We start from the raw sequence: 24,279 nt of genomic DNA on the forward strand, positions 1-24,279 counted from the left end.
GCATTCCGCAAGGCCTTGTGTGTCTGACTGGCAGAAAACTGGTGGCACACGTTCTGGGAAAAAACTATAACTGAGGCTATGGGCCTCGTGCGTCCTACTTATCACATCGGGTGACGTCAGCCGTCGGAGGAGGTCCTCGGGGACGGCGCATCGACGTCATAGACGCAGGACGCAGACGCCAAAGATTTTCCAAAGCAGCACAGCTGTGGACATTACCTGTCATAGATATGGAATACGTCGTCGGACCATCCCATCGAAAGAATGCTACCAGGTAAGAAAGTAACTTGTTCTTCTTTAGGGATTTTGCCTCTTCGTTCACTTTGTTGAGATTGCTAATGCTGAAACTGTGTGCAAAGTGTAACTTGCTGAATATTTGAACACATGAACAGTAGTTTTTAACAATGAACAGTAAAGGAAAGTTGAAAAGAGGAAGTAATAACCCATTCCAGATGGCAGCTCAGGCCCTGTGAAATGAGGTATAACAGAAAATAGAATAGAGCATATCCTGAGAAGCAAACAGAGTTTTGGGATCGTAGAAAGGTAAGATAACTATCTCTATCAAAGACTTGGGGCATGATCAAAAAAGGTATCAAAGAGCGAAACATGGTAGGGACTCATGATCCAGCTTGTGCAATAAAGGAGTTCTGCTTCAGTTGAGTGACCTGGGCATAACATGGACCAAAGGCACAAATAGAATGGTAAGAAAGGGTAGCAGTGGAATAGTTCAGGCATTACATGGACTGATGGACTGGACCCCTCTGATTGATGCAGATCGCCATTCATCCCGTGCAACTGTTAGAGGCCACCAAACTAATGAATGACTCTTACTTTTATTGTTTATTGACTTCATACTCCTTGTTATCCCTTTTCATATCCCAGCCAGTGATAAATGGTTACCGAAACAAGTCTACCTTCTCTGTGAACAGTGGTCCAGATGGTGATCCAAAAACCGTAGGATACTACGTGCGGGATAGCAGAGGTCAGTGAAACTAAATGGCATTGAAAGAGCTTCCTTTATATGCAGCTAGTACAATCTGCCAGGCCTATATCTGCATGCTCTGTTTTGTTATGTTACTCACTTGATTTTGCATACCAAGGGATGGGAAGAGTATCATGCACAGCCTTTAGTATCAAGAAAAGAGATTGATTGGTTTACGCTTCCATCTATAACATAGCTCTTCAAGGAAAACAGCTATTTCTTTCAGTTTCTTTCAGTCGTAATTTAACCTTTTAACTGCTGAGGTTATGGGTCCTTTTCATTGCACAAGACCTGGATGCCTACATCCTTGCGGCACACATTATAACTGCGGGTAACACACTAGGGAAGAACGTCAAGTCGTGGTAAAGAGATTAGTGACACTGTCATAGATTTTACTCTTGCATTCTGCTTCACTTTCAAACTGTTTGGTCAGCACTGCTTTGTTTAATTTTAAAAAAATATACTAATTATCCACAATTCATTGAAGGATTTTAAAACTTTCTATGCATAGCAATGGAAAGTGTGCAATGTATAAGACAATAAATACAAAAAGGATGTCAACTCAATGCAGATTCCTTCTTTTATAAACACATATATACAAAATAAATCCTTCACCAAATACGTTGCTTTGGAGCAGCTCCCATATATAAGGTAAATAAAGATTTAAAAATACACACATCATTAATGAACCTGTTAAAAATCCAGATGATTGATCTGGTTGATAAAAAAAGATTGTCAAACTGCAAAGTGGATCAAACATGTTAGTGAAAGCAAGCAATGCATGTGGCTAATTAGAGTTTCTGAAGTTCATCAGAATAAGAGAGCTAGTAAATAACTTCAAATAAATCTGACCGGGAAAGAGAAGTCAATAGCATGATTAAACACATGACTGTGCCTCAGTTTCATAGTTTTCATCAGGTAAAGCTAAACTGCAAAATAAGTTGATTGTTTGTTCAGTAGAGTCATCATAACTGGAAGGTTGCATTGGCACCCTTTGATTTTAATGTGGTGCCACATTTTCTTTCCAGATAGTAACATAAATCTGGCTAAATAAAATAAAATGGAGCATGGTTTCAAATGAATTTTTCTTCTGTACATTTATCATCTGTAGTAGCAAACGTTACCTTGTTTAAGCACAAACAGGGAAATACAGTTCCGTAACTGTTTTAAAGGTCAGAAAAGGGAAGAGGTTAGAAAGTGTCTAAAACATACAATCCCCAGGACAAAGTGAGTCTCCTCTCTGTCACTAGGCAGTAGAAAACAAATATTCTCAATGCAAAAAAGTATTTTTATAATGACACAATGATAGCCTCAGGATTCTTCCAGAAGGAGTTTGTATTATACCTGTATTGTATTGGTCAAGGTCCCTTTGGCCACAAAAAATCAAAACTCAAACGTCACATCAACTGCTCAATGATATTGATATTTTCTTCCACTGTAAGAATTGAGATCATTTCATGCTGGCATTAATAATGGTGCATCAGCCTCTATTGACACCTCTCAGGTCTTCCTTTCTTCCAAATATTTAATGAATTTGGACCTTTTATCTCCTCTTGCATTTGTTAGGATTGGAACAATCATTAAACTTTCAAGATTCCCTATGGACCCTTGTCCTCATTCTATATTTAGAACTCTGCAATAAATAAATTTAGAATGTTTCAATGATCCTCCATGGGCTTCTGAACGAGTCCTTAGGAGCGGGTCTGCTCGTTATTGCATGAAATTGGCCATAGTCAATATGTCAAGACCCATAGGGGTATATCGACACCTCCTCCCGAACCACGGAAGCCGAATGGAATACGACTCTCCCACTGTGGCTGGAATGGGTTCCTGATATAGCAGTAACAGGTAACCACGATGCAGCCGATGTGGGGAAGAGGAATTGGGGAGAGGTTATGGGATAGGTAGGGGGATTTTAGGGAAACCAGAAAGAGGGTTAGGGTAACTTGATTGGATAGATTGATGGGTGGGAGGTTGGGAAAAACACAAGTAACACTCTCAATCAGTCTTAATTGTGATTTAAGCTTGTGTTTACCCCTGCCCAATCACCTACACATCTGTTACTCACCATACCATATCAACTAGGGCTGTTGAATAGACGTCCCAAGGTCAGCAAGGGGAAACAGCAAGTAGAACCTCTTGCAATCGACAGCTAGCCTGACTTCACTGAGACCCCAATAAGTCAGGCCTCCTCAACTTGAGGGAACTCTTCTTTACGATACACCCCTCTTCTGTTCTAACAATAGACAGATAGATGTGTTGATCATACAAAAGAGCGGGGAACATGCACACCTTTAAACCAATGCTGTAAGAAATGTACACAGAGATGATTAGTACCAAGATGGGACCAACAGTACACAGACCTAGATACGTTGATTACAGTAATACCTGAATAGTCGTCTTGCTAGGGCATATGGAATTTGAACCTGTATGAAGAACCAAAGACACCATAATCCCTTTGAAATGGCTGATCCCCTATACGTACCTCCCCAACTAATATAAGGGAATGTGCTTATCCCAAAGGTTCGAATTGAATCAGAAGGGAGAATTACATAACAGAACAAACAGAGGGATAAAATAACAAAGAGGAGGGTTAGTATAGGAAGAATAACCGTGGCAGCACGAGGGACGCACTAGTAACAGGTTGGTTCACTGGCCAGCAGAGCATTCGAAAGTGCACTTGTTGTTGTGGTCCTATGGTAAGTCCAAAAAGGAACCAGTACAGATTGTGATGTAGTAGTGAAGACTAAGGTCCAGAATCAGGCAAGAATGGGTCCACAAATATTGCAAAGGTAAGTCAGCAGGCTAATATTTGTAATGTGAATGAGATAAGGGATGAGAGTTTTCAAGATAGTGTGGAGTTTAATACAGTGCAGGTAGAGTAATACCGGCAATTACAAAGGCTGCAGCAGAAACAGAACTCAAGGATCTTATGGTAATTCCTAATGAGGCAAAGGAGTCCGGGAGCGGTCCGAGGTCAGTAGCCAGGAAGGAACACTGGAGGTAGAATCAAGAGGCAACGCAGTCCGGTAACGGTCTGAGGTTGGTGGCCAGAAAGATAAACCCAGAGCAGAATCGTGAGGTAAATGAGTCCGGAAGCGTTCCGAGTTACAGGAAGATCGAGGCATCGAAACACAGGATGAGGTGGAAAGGAGTCTGGGAGAACGTAGTTGAGTCGGGAAATGAGCAATTGCAGAAAATCAAATACAAGAAACGCTACAGTTAGAAGCACCTTGGAATGGATGAATGCCGGATTTAAGCTGTAGTATGAAGGCGGGACATGCGCGTAAGTGTAGCCGGCGAGATCAGCTGCCGTGTCACATGACACGGAAGGTGCGTTTTAGTTGACAGTTATCATGGCAACTTCCATTTCTGGTGGATGGAAACTTTCACGCACCGTTTCAAGTTGTGGAAATGCTGCAGGGAAAACGGTGCATGTAAACGCTGCCCATCACGCTGCCTATTGGGAAGTTGCCCATGTATGACAATAGCCCAAGCATTTAACCATAAAAGCCATCATAAAAGCAATGAGGGTTATTGTAGCCTAAACACATGGAGGCATTATGAGCAACAGACAATCAAACATAACATCATAGCCTTGTTGCCATGACAACCTCCTGAGTTGCAAGAAACATGAAATGAAACATGAAACAAACACATGCAAAGTATGAAATGAAACGTGAACTCGAGCGCATAATGATTTGTGTGTCCCTCCCTTAATAATGAGCACATATAATTTGGGTCCAAAAATAATAAGCACATGTGTTTTAACTCCGATCACACACGGACCAAAAGCATTTTTCTGTTCAAGAGGCTCACTTAACTGAAACCCGAGAGCCTCACAAGTTGTTCCCAGGCATGACTGTCTCCAGCGTTGCTGCAGCACAAACTCGTCAGGAGGCGGGCAGCAGCAATGCCGACGCAGGAACCAACTCTTGCCGGCCTCCCCATGCACCTTCCACACTCCGCCAGACCTCGGTCATGCTGTTCTCCGCATGCCTGCCGTAAATCTTCACTTATCAGCAACTACCACGGGCAGACTGTATGAGACATCTAGCGACCCTTGCGCGGCTCACGCTGCACACAGACCTTCTGGGCAACGTGGGCCGCATCTCCAGGGCTTGTTAGCCCTTTGCTGGTGGCTCTGGCCACAGTCTTCCCCGCAAGTCCCCACGACCCCAATAATCCTGATACAATACAAGTCTAAAAGAAATCCTATGGCAGACCCTTTAGAGCTGGTCAACTATCACCCAAAGTCCAATTTCCCTTATTTGGCAAAAGTGATTAAGAAAACAGTGGTTGGGCTGGCGCTAGAGAGCCAACCAAGATGGCCGCCTCTCTGTGAGCTCTGCCACACCTGGTGGGGGCCAATACACAGGGCTGGCCCCATACACAGGTCGGGATCACCCGACGTGGTCCCTCATTGCGGCGCTCACGCCACGGATACATGGGTGGGGGTCACCCCACCCGCTCTGGATCACCGGAGCGACCCACGTGGCTGGTGGCACCCAGCACACTGCGACCCCGGCTCTGGGGTCACCCAGGCCGGGGTCGCACCAGTAGCCATGATCACATGGCGTTGGCAGCCTTCAGGGACGGCGTTGCCCAGCAGGGGCACCGTCTGTAACGCTCACCTGGTTCCCTCGGAGGCGCGGGTCTTGACTGGGCGGTGAAACCGTCTTCAACGTTAGGCGTAGGATTCGTTTGGCTCCCGGATTTGGCCCCTTTCTCACCGAAAGTTTGACCTGAAGGGTGAGGTGTCTGCAAGTGGAAAATCAAGGTATTAGTGGCTGGAAGGGGGAGAAGTTCCAAGCCCCTCTCTCCCTCTTTCCCCGTGGTACTTGGTCGATTGTTGTGCTCACCTTAAATAGGTGAATGCTGGGCTCTCCATCCTGCGTCTTGTGCAGGGGCGCTGGGTCCAGTTACTTCACTGGATATGAGTTCAGCCTCTTGATTGCAGAGGTTAAGTTGAGAGCGATGCCGCCGTGTGCTGCACGAGCGTGACTTGTAAGTATTAAAGTTCCCTTTAGATTGCTCTCTTCAAATGTCTTATCTCCTTAATGTCTATGTCTTTTCCCTTTCAGATGCTGTCGGTGCCGAAGAAGATGCTCCCCCAGGTTCGTGGCAGAGAGCGTAACAAGATGATGGTGAATACGAAGGCACGTAAGTAGAAAGGCTGCTCTAGGGCTGTAGAATTCACCTTAATGTCTTTACAGGTGCCGGAATGCAGCGCGAGCAGAGTTGGAGCGAGCGTAACACAGGTAAGCAGTTTTGTAACTAAGCGTTACTAACCAATGTTCTTTGTCTTTGCAGGCCCGATGCCGGACGAGAAATGCAGAAAAAACGCCTTGAATGCTGCCGATGGATCGGGTAAGTTGAACCGCTAACTTTGCCTTTGCCTAACCTGTGCCTTTTGTTTTGCAGGAGCTGCTGAAGACTGAAGATTGGTTCCCAGCAGGTAATTTTCGTATTCACAGGATCCGGAACTGAAGATTCGCTGGAGCTGACACGGTGAGCATCCTGCTGCAGATGCAGAATAACGCAAAGCACGTTGCACCAATCGGGTGTGGTTTAAATAGTCCATAGGAGTGCTTAGGTGTCTTCTTCCACAGCCTCGCCCAGGCAAAAGAGTTCCTGCTTCCAGAAGGGGTCCAGCATCAATGATCCAGGGAGTGGTGCCTGCCCCACCCAGAAGGAAAAGTAGTCCCTGCCAGAAGAGAGTGAAACATCATCTTGCTGGTAAGTAAGCAGCATGGTCTGTTGCAGGTAGGTCCACCCAAGCACTTTCACACTTGTTATGAGCCCGGCGCTTCCTGTGCCAGGACGGGTCCATGCTATGAGCCTGGCACCACCGGTGCCAGGACAAGGTCCAAAAGGTCCCTATTGGGACTTGCTGGTGCCGATAGTATATGTTATGAGCCTGCTTCCAAGGATGTTGGGTAGGTCCTGACTCTTTGGAAGCAGTGGTCATGAGAGCACCCCCCCCTCAAGGCCCCTCCCAAATTCGTCTTCTCCGGGGGTTTCGGTTTATCAGGAAAAGTTTGATGAAACTTCTTAACCAGGCGGGGTGCATGAACATGTTCCGACGGTTCCCAAGATCGTTCCTGGGGGCCATAACCTTTCCAGTCAATCAGATAGTATAATTTTGATTTGGAAATCTTGGAGTCTAAGATGTCTTGTATTTCGAATTCCAGTTCTCCGTCCACAAGAATAGGGTCTGGAGATTTCGTCAAACGGGTTCCAGGTTGCATGGGTTTCAGTAGAGAAACGTGGAAAACTGGATGTATTTTCATATGGGCAGGTAGGCCCAATTTAACTGCCACTGGATTAATTATGGCAGTGATTGGGTAAGGTCCCAGGTATCGTGGATTGAAAGTATGCGGTCCTTTTAGAGGTAAATGTTTGGTGGATAGCCAGACTTGATCTCCCACAAGATATTGAGGAGCTTCCTTTCGATGTATGTCCGCACACTTCTTGTATTGTTCCTTGGCCCGCTTAAGGTGAGACGTGGCCTCTTTAAAGGCTTGAGTGATTGTAGAATGCAGATGATCTACAGCGGATGTCCCAAGAGTCTGAGGTGGATCAAGATTTGAGGTGCGAGGGTGGAGTTCATATAAAAGAAAAAAAGGAGTTTTTCCGGTTCCGGCATGGACTGAATTATTATAAGCGTACTCCGCAATCCAGAGAATGTCTTTCCAAGTGCCCTCCGACTGTTGTAACATGCAGCGCAGATACTGTTCCAGGGTTTGGTTGGTCCTCTCGGTCTGCCCGTCGGTCTGGGGATGATGGCTGGTTGAAAGCCTTACGTCAATTTGGGCTAGGCGACAACAACTCCGCCAGAAGTGGGAAATAAATTGACTTCCTCTATCTGAGATTAAAACTGAAGGAAAGCCGTGCAACCGAACGATGTTTTCGAGGAACTCTCGGGCCAGAATTGAAGCTGTAGGTAACCCTTTCAATGGGATAAAATGAGCCATCTTCGAGAATAGGTCCACAATCACTAAGATTGTATTAAATCCGGAGCATGGTGGTAAATCCGTGATGAAGTCCATGGAGAGAGTATGCCACGGGTGTGGAGGAATGTCTATTGGATGTAAGAGGCCTGCTGCCTTCTCCTTCTGGCTTTTGCTTTGAGCGCACACACCACAGGAATTTATGAAATCCTTAATGTCCTTTCTCCAAGACGGCCACCAGAAATGTCTTTTTATCTTTTCCGACGTTTTGGCAATGCCGGGATGTCCTTCCATTAAGGAGTCATGGTAACAAGAGATCACCTGTCTTTGTAAATCGGTACATGGTAGATATAATCTTCCTCGAAAGTATAGTAAGTTCTTATCCATTGTGAAATCTTTTCCCTTGAGTTGCCAGTCTTGCACTTCTGCTGGAGTCAGAAGTTCTTTAACTTTAGCTTCAATGTCTTCAATGGATTGTGCATTTATCAAACCCAGGATTCTCTGTTCCGGAATTATGGGTACGGGTTCAGGATTGGTCGTGAGTTCATCTACTCCAATTCGGGAGAGAGCATCTGCTTTACCATTCTTGTTGCCTGGTCGGTAAGTTATCACAAAGTCGAATTCGGCAAAAAATAATGCCCAGCGAATTTGCCTAGAGGATTGAGCTTTGGCTGATTTAAGGTACTGTAAATTACGATGATCCGTGATGACGGTGACTGTGTGTCGGGCTCCCAGGAGATAATGCCGCCAAGCTTTAAGGGCGGACTTAATAGCCAAAAGTTCCTTATCTGTAATGGTATAGTTGATTTCGGGAGCCGAAAATTTGCGGGACCAAAATGCCACTGGGTGTAAGTGGTTTGTTTCTGGGTCTCTTTGCGAAAGCACTGCTCCCATTGCGAGACTGGAAGCATCAGTCTCCACGATATAGGGAAGTTCCGGGCGAGGATGTTTTAAAACTGGAGCCGAGGTGAATTTTGTTTTTAGTTCCTGAAAAGCTTGTTCAGCCTCCGTAGACCACTCAAAACGTTTATTCTTTCTGAGAAGGCCTGTAATGGGTTGGACTACTCGAGAAAAATCAGGAATAAATCTACGATAAAAGTTGGCGAAGCCCAACATGCTTTGAACTCCTTTCACAGACGTTGGTGAGGGCCACTTAATGATAGCGTCCACTTTTCTTGAGTCCATGTGGACTCCATTAGGTGACAAAATAAATCCCAAAAATTCGACCTCAGTGACATGAAAAACGCATTTCTCCAGCTTTGCAAAAAGTCTGTGTTTTCGGAGCCTCTCCAGTACTGCTGTGACGTGTTTTCGATGATCCGCCTCAGAGGACGAGTAGACCAGAATGTCATCAATATAGACAACTACACATACGTCAGTGAGCTCTCTGAGGACGTCATTCATAAAATATTGAAAAGCAGCCGGTGCGTTGCATAACCCAAAGGGCATTACTTGATACTCGAACAGTCCATATTTAGTACGAAAGGCCGTCTTCCATTCGTCGCCCTCTTTTATTCGTACTAAATGGTAAGCTCCTCTGAGGTCCAGCTTTGTGTAGATACAGGCACTTTTAACTTGGTCAAGAAGTTCAGGGATCAATGGTAATGGATATCTGTTCTTAATCGTAATCTGGTTCAGGGCACGGTAATCTATACATGTTCTTAGGTCTCCTTCTTTTTTTGGAACGAAGAACAAAGCTGAAGAGGCTGGGGACTTCGAAGGACGGATAAATCCATTAGCCAGGTACTGGTCCAAATACTGCCTCAGGTGAAGATTTTCAGGTTCTGTGAGGGCATAAATTCGACTGCACGGAGGAGTGGATCCCGGAACCAAGTCTATCTGGCAGTCGTATGATCTGTGAGGAGGCAGCGAATTAGCTTGATCTTTCCGAAAGACATCTTGAAATTCCCGGTATTCAGGAGGCAGGTGAGGACTCTCAGAAGTAGTTGCTACTAGCTTAGTGGGAGGCTGAGGATAACAGGTAGGAGCGCATTCTGGAAACCGGATTGTCTTTGCTCGCCAATCGATTTGGGGATTGTGTTTCTCCAACCAAGGGATTCCCAGGATAACTTGAAACTGCGGAGCCTTGATCACATCAAACACGATCTTCTCTTGATGTCCATCTTGGCTTACCAACGTCACTTCCATGGTGGTGTGAGTTACTGGTCCGGAAGCTATTTCCGTAACATCCACGGTGGTGATGACGTCTTTCACCGTCTTAGGACAAAGAGATAGATTCATCCTGGCGGCCAATTCACAGTCCACGTAATTGCTGATTGCGCCACTATCAATGTATGCTTTAATGGCATGCATACGATTGGGTTGTTCTGGACTCACGAGGACCATGGGCATGATGAAAATCGAGGTCAAAGAACTGGTTTTAACGCTTGGCAAGCGGACCTCTACACTTGTCGGGCGAGGTCGTTTTCCGACTCTGAACCTTTGGCACCGTTATCGGAAGCTCCTACTGTCTTCTTCCTTGGTTTCACTGGGCAATCTTGAAGGAAGTGCCCTGAGTTTCCGCAATAGAGGCACAATTGCAGTTGTCTTCTCCTTTCCCTTTCCTTTTGGGTTAGAGGTCCTTTCACAACCCCAATCTGCATGGGTTCCACGGTATCATTTCCTTTAGCGGAACTCTGTGGTCTTGAAAAAGTTCGAGTCTCAATTCTGGAACGATCAGCTTTTCGATTTTGTATTCTATGATCCAATTGAACCACCAGATTGATGTATTCGGAACAGTCTTGTGGAGGATTCACCACCTGAGCCAGAACGTCTTTAAGTTCTCCACGCAGGCCTCTGTAGAAAAGGGTGATCCTCTTATCCTCAGGCCATCCGGTTTCAACCACTAGTCTGTTAAATGATGCAATGTAGGCCAGAAGATCTTGATTGCCCTGTCGTAGTGAAAGAAGTTCATTGTCCAGGGCCTGTCCCTGAGAATGTCTTGCAAATAATCTTTCCATACTAGCTTGGAAGTCCTGGAAATTATAAAGAATAGGGTTATCCTGAGTCACTAAAGGAATAGACCAATCTGCGGCACTGCCACTAAGATATGAGAGCACGAAGGCCACCTTAGCCTGGTCCGTTGGAAAAGCGGCAGGTCTACACAAAAAGTGCAAACGACACTGATTGATGAACACAGCATATCTTTTCGGATCACCTGAAAAGCGTTCGGGCGGGGCCAAAGGTACATTTCCTGGTAGATTAATTTGCACCGGATTAGAGGAAGTCGTTGGAGCATGGCTCCCCCCAGGGGTAGGCAGAGGAGTTTGTCCCGCTTGGGCTTGCAACAATTGTCTAGCCAAATCGTCTGTTCGTTCCTTAGAAACCACTAACTCCCTCCTTAGGGCATTTGTTTCCTGGCGCGCTGCTTGTACTTCTGATCTCAACTCCCCGAGCAACTGGGCCAATTGGTCTGTGTCTGAAGTTTCCATTGCGCCTGGGTGGGAAATATGTGGTAAGGCTTCGCGTTCTGTAACGCTCACCTGGTTCCCTCGGAGGCGCGGGTCTTGACTGGGCGGTGAAACCGTCTTCAACGTTAGGCGTAGGATTCGTTTGGCTCCCGGATTTGGCCCCTTTCTCACCGAAAGTTTGACCTGAAGGGTGAGGGGTCTGCAAGTGGAAAATCAAGGTATTAGTGGCTGGAAGGGGGAGAAGTTCCAAGCCCCTCTCTCCCTCTCTCCCCGTGGTACGTGGTCGATTGTTGTGCTCACCTTAAATAGGTGAATGCTGGGCTCTCCATCCTGCGTCTTGTGCAGGGGCGCTGGGTCCAGTTACTTCACTGGATATGAGTTCAGCCTCTTGATTGCAGAGGGTAAGTTGAGAGCGATGCCGCAGTGTGCAGCACGAGCATGACTTGTAAGTATTAAAGTTCCCTTTAGATTGCTCTCTTCAAATGTCTTATCTCCTTAATGTCTGTCTTTTCCCTTTCAGATGGTGTCGGTGCCGAAGAAGATGCTCCCCCAGGTTCGTGGCAGAGAGCGTAACAAGAAGATGGTGAATACGAAGGCACGTAAGTAGAAAGGCTGCTCTAGGGCTGTAGAATGCACCTTAATGTCTCTTTTGTCTTTACAGGTGCCGGAATACAGCGCGAGCAGAGTTGGAGCGAGCGTAACACAGGTAAGCAGTTTTGTAACTAAGCGTTACTAACCAATGTTTTTTGTCTTTGCAGGCCCGATGCCGGACGAGAAATGCAGAAAAAACGCCTTGAATGCTGCCGATGGATCGGGTAAGTTGAACCGCTAACTTTGCCTTTACCTAACCTGTGCCTTTTGTTTTGCAGGAGCTGCTGAAGACTGAAGATTGGTTCCCAGCAGGTAATTTTCGTATTCACAGGATCCGGAACTGAAGATTCGCTGGAGCTGACACAGTGAGCGTCCTGCTGCAGATGCAGAATAACGCGAAGCACGTTGCACCAATCGGGTGTGGTTTAAATAGTCCATAGGAGTGCTTAGGTGTCTTCTTCCACAGCCTCGCCCAGGCAAAAGAGTTCCTGCTTCCAGAAGGGGTCCAGCATCAATGATCCAGGGAGTGGTGCCTGCCCCACCCAGAAGGAAAAGTAGTCCCTGCCAGAAGAGAGTGAAACATCATCTTGCTGGTAAGTAAGCAGCATGGTCTGCTGCAGGTAGGTCCACCCAAGCACTTTCACACTTGTTATGAGCCCGGCGCTTCCTGTGCCGGGACAGGTCCATGCTATGAGCCTGGCACCACCGGTGCCAGGACAAGGTCCAAAAGGTCCCTATTGGGACTTGCTGGTGCCGATAGTATATGTTATGAGCCTGCTTCCAAGGATGTTGGGTAGGTCCTGACTCTTTGGAAGCAGTGGTCATGACACCGTCCACGTGCTGGACCCCGTCCTCGGGCCTACAGCACGCGGTGTGGCACCAGCATGGTGCAGCAGAAAGAATGACACCGGAGTCCTTTGTTGGAGTGACTGACGAGCCGGAAATAGCTCGTACTTTTTATTAACTTGGTCACATGGGGGACCATGTGACCAAGACAAACACACTGGGAGATACCATGGGCCTCATTCCGAGATTGGAGATAGTCATGGCGATATTTGCGCCATGACTGCCTCCAATAACTGTACCGGCACCGGTCTCGTTTAATGGGGACTTACCAGTGTAGTACGACCTTTGCGGGACCGGTAAGTCCCCATTGAAAAAGCCATTCCCCATTCCCATTTCAGCCCCCATAGGGATCAATGGGAATGGGGAAGGCGCTAATAACGGTACCACAAATTGCAGTACCGTTATTAGCTCTTAAGTCCCTTGAGGGGTCCCGTCCATAACGCGTGGTCTGACCAGGTGTTAAAGGATGGACCCGCTAAGGGACCTCATAGTAGAGAGGTTTGGGCTTACCGGCACCGGTCTCCTTAACGGTGCCCAGTATCCCTTACCGCCCTACTCGGAATGCGGCCCCATGTCTCCCTACAGGGGGTAACATGCAAACTTCCTCCTTTTTCATAACAACAAAATAAATGGAATACCAAGACGAAATACACACACTACCACTACGAACCATAACTCCCACACACATGCACACTTTATTAACCTGGGTGAGTGGGTCTCATGTCACTGAACGGCATCACTGAGGAACCCTGGCACCACATAAAGCATTCCACGTACACCGACTGTCACCAGTTTACATTGTCTACCGACTGGGCCATTTTAAGCAACTCCAAGTCTGCCGGCTCCCAGCCTTCATGGGGATGTCTACAGTGTTCATCGGCGTACCCATGGAGTAGCAGGAGACCAGTCTGGCTCCTCGCCTGTGTTCGCTTAGGACAGGCACACCACAGTTCAGTGGCCGGCAAAGCCGCACCTGGGGACACCAGGAGCCACATCGGCCTAGTCCTTCGCTGATGGAGGCAGATAGCGCGACAGGCTGCTGGCGTGGTCATGGCGGGCCAGCTCCATGTTCAGGGCAGGCAGCGCTGTACTGGGGAATGCCAGCAGCCTGTCTGATCTCTGGGTGGTTGCAGGAAGACTCGGGGAGCACGATGGCAGGGTGGGGGTTTCGATGCTGGACCACTCCCTTATTCGCTCCAGGCTCATTGATGTTCCACCGCCGTGTCCACTGGCAGCATGCACCTGGATCTTGTTCAGAGTCAAAACCCCTGAGGGTGCACAAGCACTCCCTAGGGAGCCGCTACCCTTCCTGGCTCTTCGTGTCACGTTGAGAGCCTCTGTGAAGCACTCATTGACGGGCCCGGGGCATCCTAGCCCTAATGGGTTTTCCGGGCTCATGGCATGTCTGTTCTGGACCTGGGTGGTGCTGGTCTCCTGGCCCTCCTCAGTCGCTTGAGATTTGCCCCACACTCAACTGATACCCTGGGCTGTGCCACCGAGTGAGTGATAGCCACGTCCCCTTTTCACCACGGTCACCGTCCTTTGTTGTGGTTTCCTGTGTGCCGGGTACTGTGTGGCACCTCCCTTTATTCACCCTTTCTGTCCTCACAGGCCCTGGTGGTGCGTGGGGGGCCCGCGTTGTGGTGGGGCTCTGTCTCCCCCATCTGCGGTCACCACCGCCTTTGCAGTTCTTCTCCACGGGGGAGAAAGACCACAGCTACTGCAGCTGGCGCCGCTCCCCTCTGGTTGTGACTGATGCCGTGGGGCAATCTCGCTCCCCACGGGGCACAAGGGGGCATCTTCCTCCCTCCTGGTGGTGGTGGGTGTGGCGTTGCCCCGTGAGGGTATGCGCACGCGGCGGCGTGACGTTGCACGTCGCCGCGTGCGGCTTAAATAAACGGAGCGTGCCCGGCCGCGTTAGAGCGACCGGGGAGCCCAAAACACACGGACGTGTCCTGCGTGAGGTCTGTGGGTGGAGGGGCTCACGGGCACGCACGGGGGCATCCTGAGACCCCCAACAGTGGCGACGAGTGTTCTGGATGCCCGGGCCCGGCGGTGAGAGTTATCCGGGAGAATTTTTTTCCATACGTCGGAACATCCGCAGATGTTTCGTCTTATGCCGTGGCCACGGACCATACACGCGGCTGGCGGCCATTTTGCACACGTGGCTGCGGAACTTCCAGGAGCTCCGGTTTGGAGTCGGAAGGTGATCCGAGCCAAATTTGCTGACTGCGGGCAGCCTAACCTGCAGGCCCATGCCTGGGTTTTGATGTTTTGGCCATTTTTGGGTCTCTGACGTCGTGTAGTAGCTGGGAGACGGACTGAGGTGGCTGGGCCTTCTCAGCCCACTCCAACTTTCAAGCTCAATTTTTGGAACCTCCGGCTCGAGAAAGCTTCTTTAACCCCTTCATCATCACGAGGGTGGTGGCAGTGTGGGGAGAGGTCCAAGTTGCGGCCCTCAGGACTGGAACGAGGGTGCCTGTGCGCTTGGGCCTATGAGTGATATCGGCGCCCTGGAGGGTGCGGCTGCCACGACCTCGGAGGATTCACAGGACGAAGGCTTGGCAGATCTATTTCGGCAGAATCCCCCCGCGGTAGGTGCCGCTCAACAACCCCCTCTGGCCATGGCCCAGGCCAGGGCGCAAGCGGCCCTGCAGCCCATTCCAGAATTTGACACTGCAGGTCCCCCATCCAGCCTGGGCCCCCGGTGGAGAAGCTGGATCGGACGTCTGGACATGTATTTCCGGGCCGCCCAGGTGACGGACAATGATAGTATGGTGGCTACTATGTTATATTCAGCCGGAGTCGCCGTCCAAGAGATATTTGAATCACTGACTCCGGTGGACAACTCCTACGACCAAGCCAAAGCCGCTCTCCTCGCACACTTCATTCCCCTTGCCAACGTGGATTACGAGAGATTTGTCATGCTGTCGGCCAGGCAAAAGGAGGATGAGACTCTCGGCACCTTCTATGGTCGCCTGCGCCGCCTCTCCCAAGGGTGTGCGTGGGGGGATGCGGAGGACATGATACGGACCATGCTAATCCAGGCTTGTTCATCGGGCAAACTGAGGCGGCAGGTCCTGAGAGAGCCCGGCCTCACCTTACCCCGCATCCTGGAGCTGGGGCGGTGTCATGAGGTGGCCGAGGCCCGTGCCAACAAAATGGAAGCAGGATCCCGTGCCGCGCGGCCGGAAGAGGTGTGCACCGTCTGGCGGGGCGGCAGAGGGGTGCGAAGGCCCGGTGGTGCTCCCAGAGACAGAGCAGGAAAACCCGTGGAATCATGCCAAAAGTGTGGCTATGACCTTCCCCACTCATCTGAGTGTATGGCAATGGGAAAGATCTGTGGACGCTGCGGGATACCCGACCATTTCTCGAGGGTGTGCAGGGCGACCCTACCTGTACTGATTCCGAGAGGGCAACCTCGACTATGGACTCCTCGCCAGAATCGCCCGCCCAATGTAGCTCAGGTGGCACAGGCGGAAGAGGATGCGCCGGCGGAGGAAGCTGAGGAAGAGGACGAGGAAAACATTTTCTTCATCTCCAGCGTGGAAGTCCTAAAAGGGAGGAGCAGGAGACAGCCGAGATGCGTCGTAGAGGTGAACTGCTCGCCTGTCCCGGTGCTGGTCGACACTGGGGCATCAGTCAATGTAATGGCGAGAGGACACTATGCCGCGCTCAAACCACCACCGAGTCTGGCGACGCCGAGAGCCCGCATCTTTGCATTTGTCGGGCGGGAGCCCTTGCCACTGGACGGTGCGTTCGTTGCAAAGGTGGAGCATGACGGGTCCATGATCAAGGCCCGCTTCTACGTGACTCCAGTGAGCAGCAACACCCTGCTGAGTTGTGCGGCAGCGGAGGCTCTTGGCATCGTGAGTTTCGCATACTCAGTTTACCTAGAGGACATAAACGACCTGCTGGACAAGTATGCTGCCATCTTTAAGGGGATTGGGAGAATGAATGGTGACCCGGTGAGGTTCCACATTGATGAGTCGGTGCAGCCGGTGGCTCTGAAACATAGGAGGATCCCTTTTCATCTGAGGGACCAGTTTGACAAGGAACTAGACAACCTGGTGAACCTGGACATAATCGAGAAGGTGGAGGGCCCGACACCCTGGGTGTCCCCCATAGTAGTGGCGAGGAAACCGAAACAGCCGGACTCTGTCCGGATCTGTGTGGACATGAGGTTGCCCAACAAGGCCATCAGGAGAGAACGGCACTTGACCCCGACCATCGATGACATAATTCCAGAAGTGCAGGGGGCCAGGTTCTTCTCCAAGTTGGACCTACGAGCCGGATACCATCAAGTTGTCCTCCACCCAGAGTCCCGCTACATCACGACCTTCACTACTCACAGGGGGCTCTATCGATACAAGCGGCTGAGCTTCAGAGTATCATCAGCAGCCGAAGTGTTTCAAAACATAATTCGAGGCGCCCTCGCAGATCTGGAGGGCGTCCTCAACATTAGTGACGATATTCTGGTCTTCGCCAAGACTGAGCTGGACCATCTGAAACGTCTTGCAAAGACCCTAGAGAGGCTGCAGTCGCTGGGGCTCACCCTCCACAAAGACAAGTGCGAGTTCCTCCGCCCGACCATTGAGTTCTTTGGGTTCATATTCAAGGAGGGCGGCGTATCGCCGGACCCGAAGAAGGTCCGTGACATCAAGACAGCGCGACCGCCTGAGTCGGCATCGGACGTGCGAAGCTTCCTGGGTATGGTGACATACTGCGGGCGCTTCATCCGGAACCTGGCCTTGAGGTCAGAGCCACTCAGGGCCCTGACAAAGAAGGATACAGCCTGGCAGTGGGGCCCGTTGGAGCAGTCGGCGTTCGAGGACATCAAGGGCGCCCTGACAGCAGATGATACCGTGGCCTTCTTTGACCCGGCCCTTGAGTCTGAAATTGTGGTGGACGCGAGCCCGTTCGGCCTGGGAGCTGTGCTCACTCAAGTGGGCCGAGATGGAGGAATCAGACCTGTGGCCTACGCCAGCAGAGCCCTCTCCGAAACCGAACAGAGATACTCCCAGATAGAGCGCGAAGCTCTAGCCGTCCTGTGGGGCTGTCAGCATTTTCGGGTGTATGTGCTGGGAAGACCTGTAACGGTGGTGACGGACCATAAGCCACTGCTCCCGATAATGGCTGGATCATCATCGCAGCCGCCGGCCAGAATCGAGAGGTGGATGCTTGCCCTCTTGGAATATGGCGTCACCCTGATCTACCGGCCGGGTGCCAACAATGCGGCCGACTACCTGTTCCGACACCCGGAAGGTGGTGGAGGATCAGTGCGAGACTCCTGCGCCGAGGAAGCCGACGACCACATCAGAATGGTGGTAGAGGGTGCCACTCCCAACGCAATGCCGCTACCCGAACTGGAGGCTGCCGCGGCCAACGACGAGTGCTTCCGCATATTGAGAAGCTCAATGCGATCGGGATCCTGGAAATCCGTGCTGGAGCTGGTGGCGGGGCGCACTCAAGAGGCCAAAGTGACCCTCGAGCAACTCTGGAAAGTGAAGGACGAGCTGTCCTTCTCGGAGTCAGGCCTTCTGCTGCGGGGTGATCGCCTGGTGGTGCCGGGCTCCAAAGTCAATGAGGTCATCAATCTGGCACACCAGGGACACCAAGGAGCCGCCAAGACGAAGGCGAGACTGAGGCTGAAGGTGTGGTTTCCAGAGCTAGAAAGGAAGGTGGACGACTTCGTGGCGGCATGCGTGTGGTGCCAGGCGGCCTCCCCGGTCCAGCGGGAGCCTGAGATCGAGGTAATGCCACGAGGGACCCGGCCGTGGGAGATCGTACATGCGGACTTTGGATCCACAGCTGTGGGCACCCACTTCCTGGCCATTGTGGATGAATACTCCCGATACCCCGAGGTAGAGTTTGTCGAGTCAGTGGCGTTTGAGCACGTGGTGGGAGCAGTGGGGAAGATCTTTGCCACCCATGGGTTTCCAGTAACCCTATGTTCGGACAATGGGTCCCCATTCCAGAGTGCACGGTTCTCAGAGTTCCTGGAGAGCTGCGGAGTGACACACAGGAAGGTCTCCCCGCTGTGGCCCCGTGCGAACGGGGACGCAGAGCGGCTGATGAGAACACTGAATAAAACATTCAGAATAGCCCAAGGGCAGGGCCAGCCCCTCCAGCGGGCACTATACCAATTTTTGAGGGTATACCGCACCACCCCACACGCCTCGACGGGGGTTGCCCCGGCGGAAGTCTTATTCCGACGATGCCCCCGAGGTCTCCTGCCGGAGGTACGAGAAAAGGAGCCCGGCGTGATAGACGATCAACGGGTGGATGCGGAGCGACAGACAAGGACACTCCAAGAAAATATCCGGCGAGGTCTTCGTCCACAGCGGCTGGAACCGGGTGACGAAGTGCTGATCCGGAACCGGCATCCTCATGGCAAGCTCTCGCTCCCGTATGAACCGGAGCCACTGGATGTGGTTGCAGTAAAAGGGTCAATGGTGACGGCCTCGGATGGGAAATCGGCCGTCACTCGGAATTTGAGTTTCTTTAAGAAGCTGGGTGACTCTCGAGCCGAACTCCCGCCGGACCCGGATGAGACGGACCTCCCGGATGAAGACACCCCCCGGGGGGAACTCTCGGGGTCGCCAGATCGAGGGACTGGAACCAAAGGAAGTCCTGCGGCGGAGGTAGGCGGGAGGTACCCCCAGAGGGCTGGGCGAGGGAAACCTGCCTACCTCGGGGACTATGTGCTGGGACCGATTGATTGTGTTCCGGAGTGAGGGGACTCGGGTGGCTGACATTAAAGGGGCATGGGCTCTGAGTTTTCAATTATTGTTTGTGTGCAGTGCAATATCTAGAAGTGTGTGTTATTGTTGGTCCTCCCGGAAAAAGGAGGAGTGTGGCGTTGCCCCGTGAGGGTATGCGCACGCGGCGGCGTGACGTTGCACGTCGCCGCGTGCGGCTTAAATAAACGGAGCGTGCCCGGCCGCGTTAGAGCGACCGGGGAGCCCGAAACACACAGACGTGTCCTGCGTGAGGTCTGTGGGTGGAGGGGCTCACGGGCATGCACGGGGGTATCCTGAGACCCCCAACAGTGGGGGCAGACCTCCTTCCTCAAGCGGCCGACGCCGCACACCTTGATGTACGCCGGCCGCAGAGGCTGCCACCAGTTTCTCCATGTTCACCTTTATCCCAATTTGGCTTGTGAGCCTCTACACACGCACCAGACCTACCCCGCCCCGCTCCCGATGCTTTGTCTGCCACCGGATTGGGCACAGGAGAGTCCGCCGTATTTTCACGGCTCCCGGACCACTGCTGGCCACACAGAACTGCAGCCACGCCCCCTTTTTTCTCGGGCCGCCGCGGGCCGTAGTTGCCTTCCGATTATTTTTATTTTTTTTCCACCGCAGCAGGCCCGTGTTCTTGATGGGCTGCGGCAGGCTTTTATTCCATTTTGCGTTTTTATTTTTCATATTGAATTCTCTGCGCTGGAGCAATTTCATTTTTTCCATTTTCATGCAGCCCAGGAGCGGGCCACCACACGTGTGCACACGGCCTCCCCCACCCCGCTCCCAATGCCACATCAGTGATTTGAGCAGGCAGGGGACAGCCCGCTGCGCCTCAGAGGCCACGCCCCTTTTCTTTTCCCTGCGGGCCCAGGTTGTGATGGGCCGCTGTCTCATTGGGGGCCACCTCAGCTGTTTGGCGGCCCCTGCACCTCTACAGTGCCGCGGCCAACGCCTGGTCCTCGGGACAGCCGCAGCTGTTTGACGGTTCCCATGGCACCTTCCTCCATCGCCAGCTCCTCGGAGCGAGCTCCCCTCGGCCACGCCCCCATACCCACATGGCCGAGGCCGCACCAGCAGCACCGATATTTCACGGCACACGCGCCCCACCTCATCCACAGCAGATGCCACCTCCACAGATGGGGGCTCCCAGCCTGCAAGCTCCAGCCTGCGGGCGGGACGTCCTCGTCGCCATTGTTGGGGGCCTGCCCTGGACACCGGGCAGGCCCCATACACAGGTCGGGATCACCCGACGTGGTCCCTCAGTGCGGTACTCATGCCACGGATACATGGGTGGGGGTCACCCCACCCGCTCCGGATCACAAGAGCGACCCACGTGGCTGGGGCACCCAGCACACTGCGTCCCCGGCTCTGGGGGCACCCAGGACAGGGACGCACCAGTAGCCATGATCACATGGCGTTAGCAGCCTTCAGGGACAGCGTTGCCCAGCAGGGGCACCGTCCTCGTGCTGGGCACCGTCCTCGGGCCCACAGCACGCGGTGTGGCACCAGCATGGTGCAGCAGAAAGAATGACACTGGAGTCCTTTGTTGGAGTGACTGACGAGCCGGAAACAGCTTGTACTTTTTATTAACTTGGTCACATGGTTAACCATGTGACCAAGACAAACACACTGGGAGATACTATGTCTCCCTACAGGGGGTGACATGCAACAGCACTGAAGGAGCCGCTTCAGGGAATCCTGACACATCCTTGCTTACTTGACAACAAGATGAGGAACAATATGCCCCTGAGTGCTGCTGCCAACAATCGGTGCGAAATCTGGAGGTTCAGAACTGTCTCTGGTCTGGCCCCATCATGGCGGTCAGAGCTGGCCTGCAGAGGTGGACGTGCACATATGGCTGGCATGGCCCTGGATGGAAAAAGATGATAGGGGAACGCATGAACTAGTGGCTGCAATCTAGAGGGGATCGCTGATGCGCCCTGTCTCGGCGAGGCCGGTGCTATATTATCTTTAGCCTTGGTGGATCCGTCTCCCTTCTACTGGGACCCTGGATGATGCCGGGGGCGTGCAGGAGAACTGAGCGGGTGCTGTACCATTTGTTCTGCAGACACAGCGGCACTGTGCACTCCACCGTGACGCGGGGACCAGGCTACAATGTCAGCGAGGCGAAGTTGCCCGAAGGCATGAGCCGTGTGGCAAAGTTGCATGCCGGCAGGAGAGGTGGGCGTAGAGCCAGAGTCCCAGTATCGGGCGCACGCCATACGCCCAGCTTGGCAGCAACTGAGGTAGGAGGTCTGGGCCCGGCCTGGCATTTGGGAGAGGCCGTGACAGGAAGGTGAACTGGCACGCCTCCTCAAGATAAGCGCTGTGGAAGTGATGAACTAGCAGAAGATCAGAGGACAACGAAATGTCGGGAGGATAGCTCTTGTATTGGAATCAAGACGACACGGAGCAACACAGGTTCGATTCCCAGGTCCACGCTTAGAAACCGCAGGGTATTAAACACGTTATAAATAACCCATTACAATTAGAAAAGTCCCCCCCTCCTTTCAGTAGAGCAAGGGGAAAACTCGCCAGATGCCGGTGCACGGAGGAAGGAGCACCTCATTGATCGCCGGAACTCTGAGGACTCGGACAGTGTGGGAACCGGCAATAGTCGCCTAGGGACCGTGCTGTGGCAGCCGCCATCAAGGAATACACTCTAGCACTGTCCGAACATGCCAGGGGCCGTACAGACGACATAATGGTCAAAAAGCAACAACAAAAATTGGAGTAGTGTCTGGCGAGCAGGCCCGAAACAGCTTAGATCCAGAGTACCCCAGGTGGATGAAAGCAGAAGTTTGGAATCAGCAGATGGGGATGTGACAGTGGATTGTCTACTGGAAGGGATACAGGACTCGTGTACATCCTTGGAGGGCAAAGTACAGGTGAGGGTGGATTTTAAGAACATGAGTGAGTGGGTGACTGATGTGGAATAAAGAGTGGGGGAGTCTGAGGACACAGTGAAGGTGTTGCAGGCCCAGGTTGATGCACTCACAGCGGCTACTAGGGCGCTAGAGATTCAAGCTGAATATGCAGAAGGACACTCGCGGTGCAGTAACATTCACGTGCTTGGGGTTGCCAAGATGGAAGAGGGCCCAAGCTTGGAGCTATATTTGGAGCAGCTTTTCGTGGATATGTTGGACATCAAGGGTCTCTCTATTTGGTTCACCATTTAGAGGGCTCAGAGTCCCTGGCAGGAAGCCCCCTGTTGGTGCTCCACATCGTGCCATAGTTGCAAAACTGCTGAAACTCCATGACTGGGATGCGAACCTTCAAGATGCAAGGGGAAACACAGTCTACAGGATAGGTGGTATAATGATTCTGGTGTTCCCCGACTTCACGCAGGAGGAACAGAAACAGCAGAAGTCATACAATGCAGTGAGAGGACGGCTGAGGGAATTGGCCGTTAAGTAAATTATGTTCTTTCCAGCAAGGCCTTTTTTCACCGACCAAACAAGGTATTGGACTGGCTGTATTCTGTGTCATCAGACATCCCGGGCTCTGCTTAAGAGTGGGAACGAGGGCCAGGAGCATCTGTTGGTAGTAAATCTAGGCCCCCAAGAGGTTCCCTGGTGACGGCAGGCAGAGGTCGGGTTTATGTCTGCACGGATGGCACATTGGCAAAGGTGAATGAGACACAACCTCATGAAGCTGTCAGAGATGGCAGGGTGGATGCTGTCGTGTTGAGACCCGACCACGCCTCAACCTGAGAATGATGGCTGAGAGACTGGCCTAGCATGGTTTGAAGGTTCCTTTATATGGCTTTGGTGAAGGGATTGGTGGAACACGGAGTTACATCTATGGTGCTGCAGTAATTATGTGAAGGGCTGTTGATATGTGGGGATACGAGATTGGGGACAGACCATTCGTAAAGGTGGTATGTAGGGGTAACTCCCTGGGGTGCCGAATTAGTCCCTCTGTCAGTGTTCTACCCTCACTCAAACAGTTGGCTAAAAGTATTGGGTTGCAGAGGTGAAGCTTCGACTAGTGGGGTTTGGATGATGTCTTTAGGGGTTTTCGGTTGGAGATTGGGAAACGCCCAGTGTTGGGGACGATGGGTGCGGGGGGGGCCAGTAGTCTAAAGGTGATGACAGGCCCATGGCTACTCTGAATATTGCGAGTTGGAACGTTAGAAGATCAAACAACTTGGTGAAAAGGGATAAGATCCATTCCTTTCTCCTTAGGCATAGAGTGGGTGTGGCTGTTCCACAGAAAACTCACCTTGATGCCCAGGGGATGAGTGTGTTGGGGAACGGATGGAAGAGCAGGGTGGTCGGCACAACCTTCTCATCTTACTCGAGAGGGGTATTGAAATGGATAAAGGATACAGTAATGTTCTGAATTAAATGCTGGGGTGTACAATCTTCCTTTTGGGCATATAAACTCCCAATGTGGCTGAAGCTGAGTTTCTTCAGCAGATGTAGGATCTCGTAGTCGGCTATACAATGGCCTGGGGTCTCTGGCTCAGTGATTTTAACTGCGTGTTGAATTGTAAGAGGGGTGTAGAGAGCAAAGCTACCAGACCATTGGGCTTAGCGACCAAAACACTAGCTTGGGTTGTAGCAGAACTGAGTTTATGGGCCGTATGGTGAGTGTTACATGGGGAGGCATCTAGCTATTCTTATTTCTCGCCGGTGCATGGGACTTACTCACATATTGAGTACGCCTTGGTGGGGGAGGAGGGTTTTGATCTAGTTGCATCGGCAGAGTTTCTGGATCGTCACTGTCAGATCATGCACTGCTGGTAGTGG

The 24,279-nt window shown here is 51.4% G+C and overlaps 1 protein-coding gene across 9 annotated transcripts in view; it reads left to right on the top strand.

The window, feature by feature from the left end:
- Nucleotides 1–24,279, top strand: part of TRMT2B (tRNA methyltransferase 2 homolog B) — a 584,889-nt gene that overhangs the window by 125,044 nt on the left and 435,566 nt on the right. For all 9 annotated transcript variants that reach the window (XM_069613012.1, XM_069613010.1, XM_069613015.1 and 6 more), the window contains one exon: nucleotides 880–979. In XM_069613012.1, coding sequence (XP_069469113.1) covers nucleotides 880–979 — 100 coding nt within the window. The remainder of the gene's footprint in view (nucleotides 1–879; nucleotides 980–24,279) is intronic.

This window comes from Ambystoma mexicanum, chromosome 5p, assembly GCF_040938575.1.
Source record: "Ambystoma mexicanum isolate Mex_15411 chromosome 5p, UKY_AmexF1_1, whole genome shotgun sequence".
In the NCBI taxonomy this organism is placed as follows: domain Eukaryota; kingdom Metazoa; phylum Chordata; class Amphibia; order Caudata; family Ambystomatidae; genus Ambystoma; species Ambystoma mexicanum.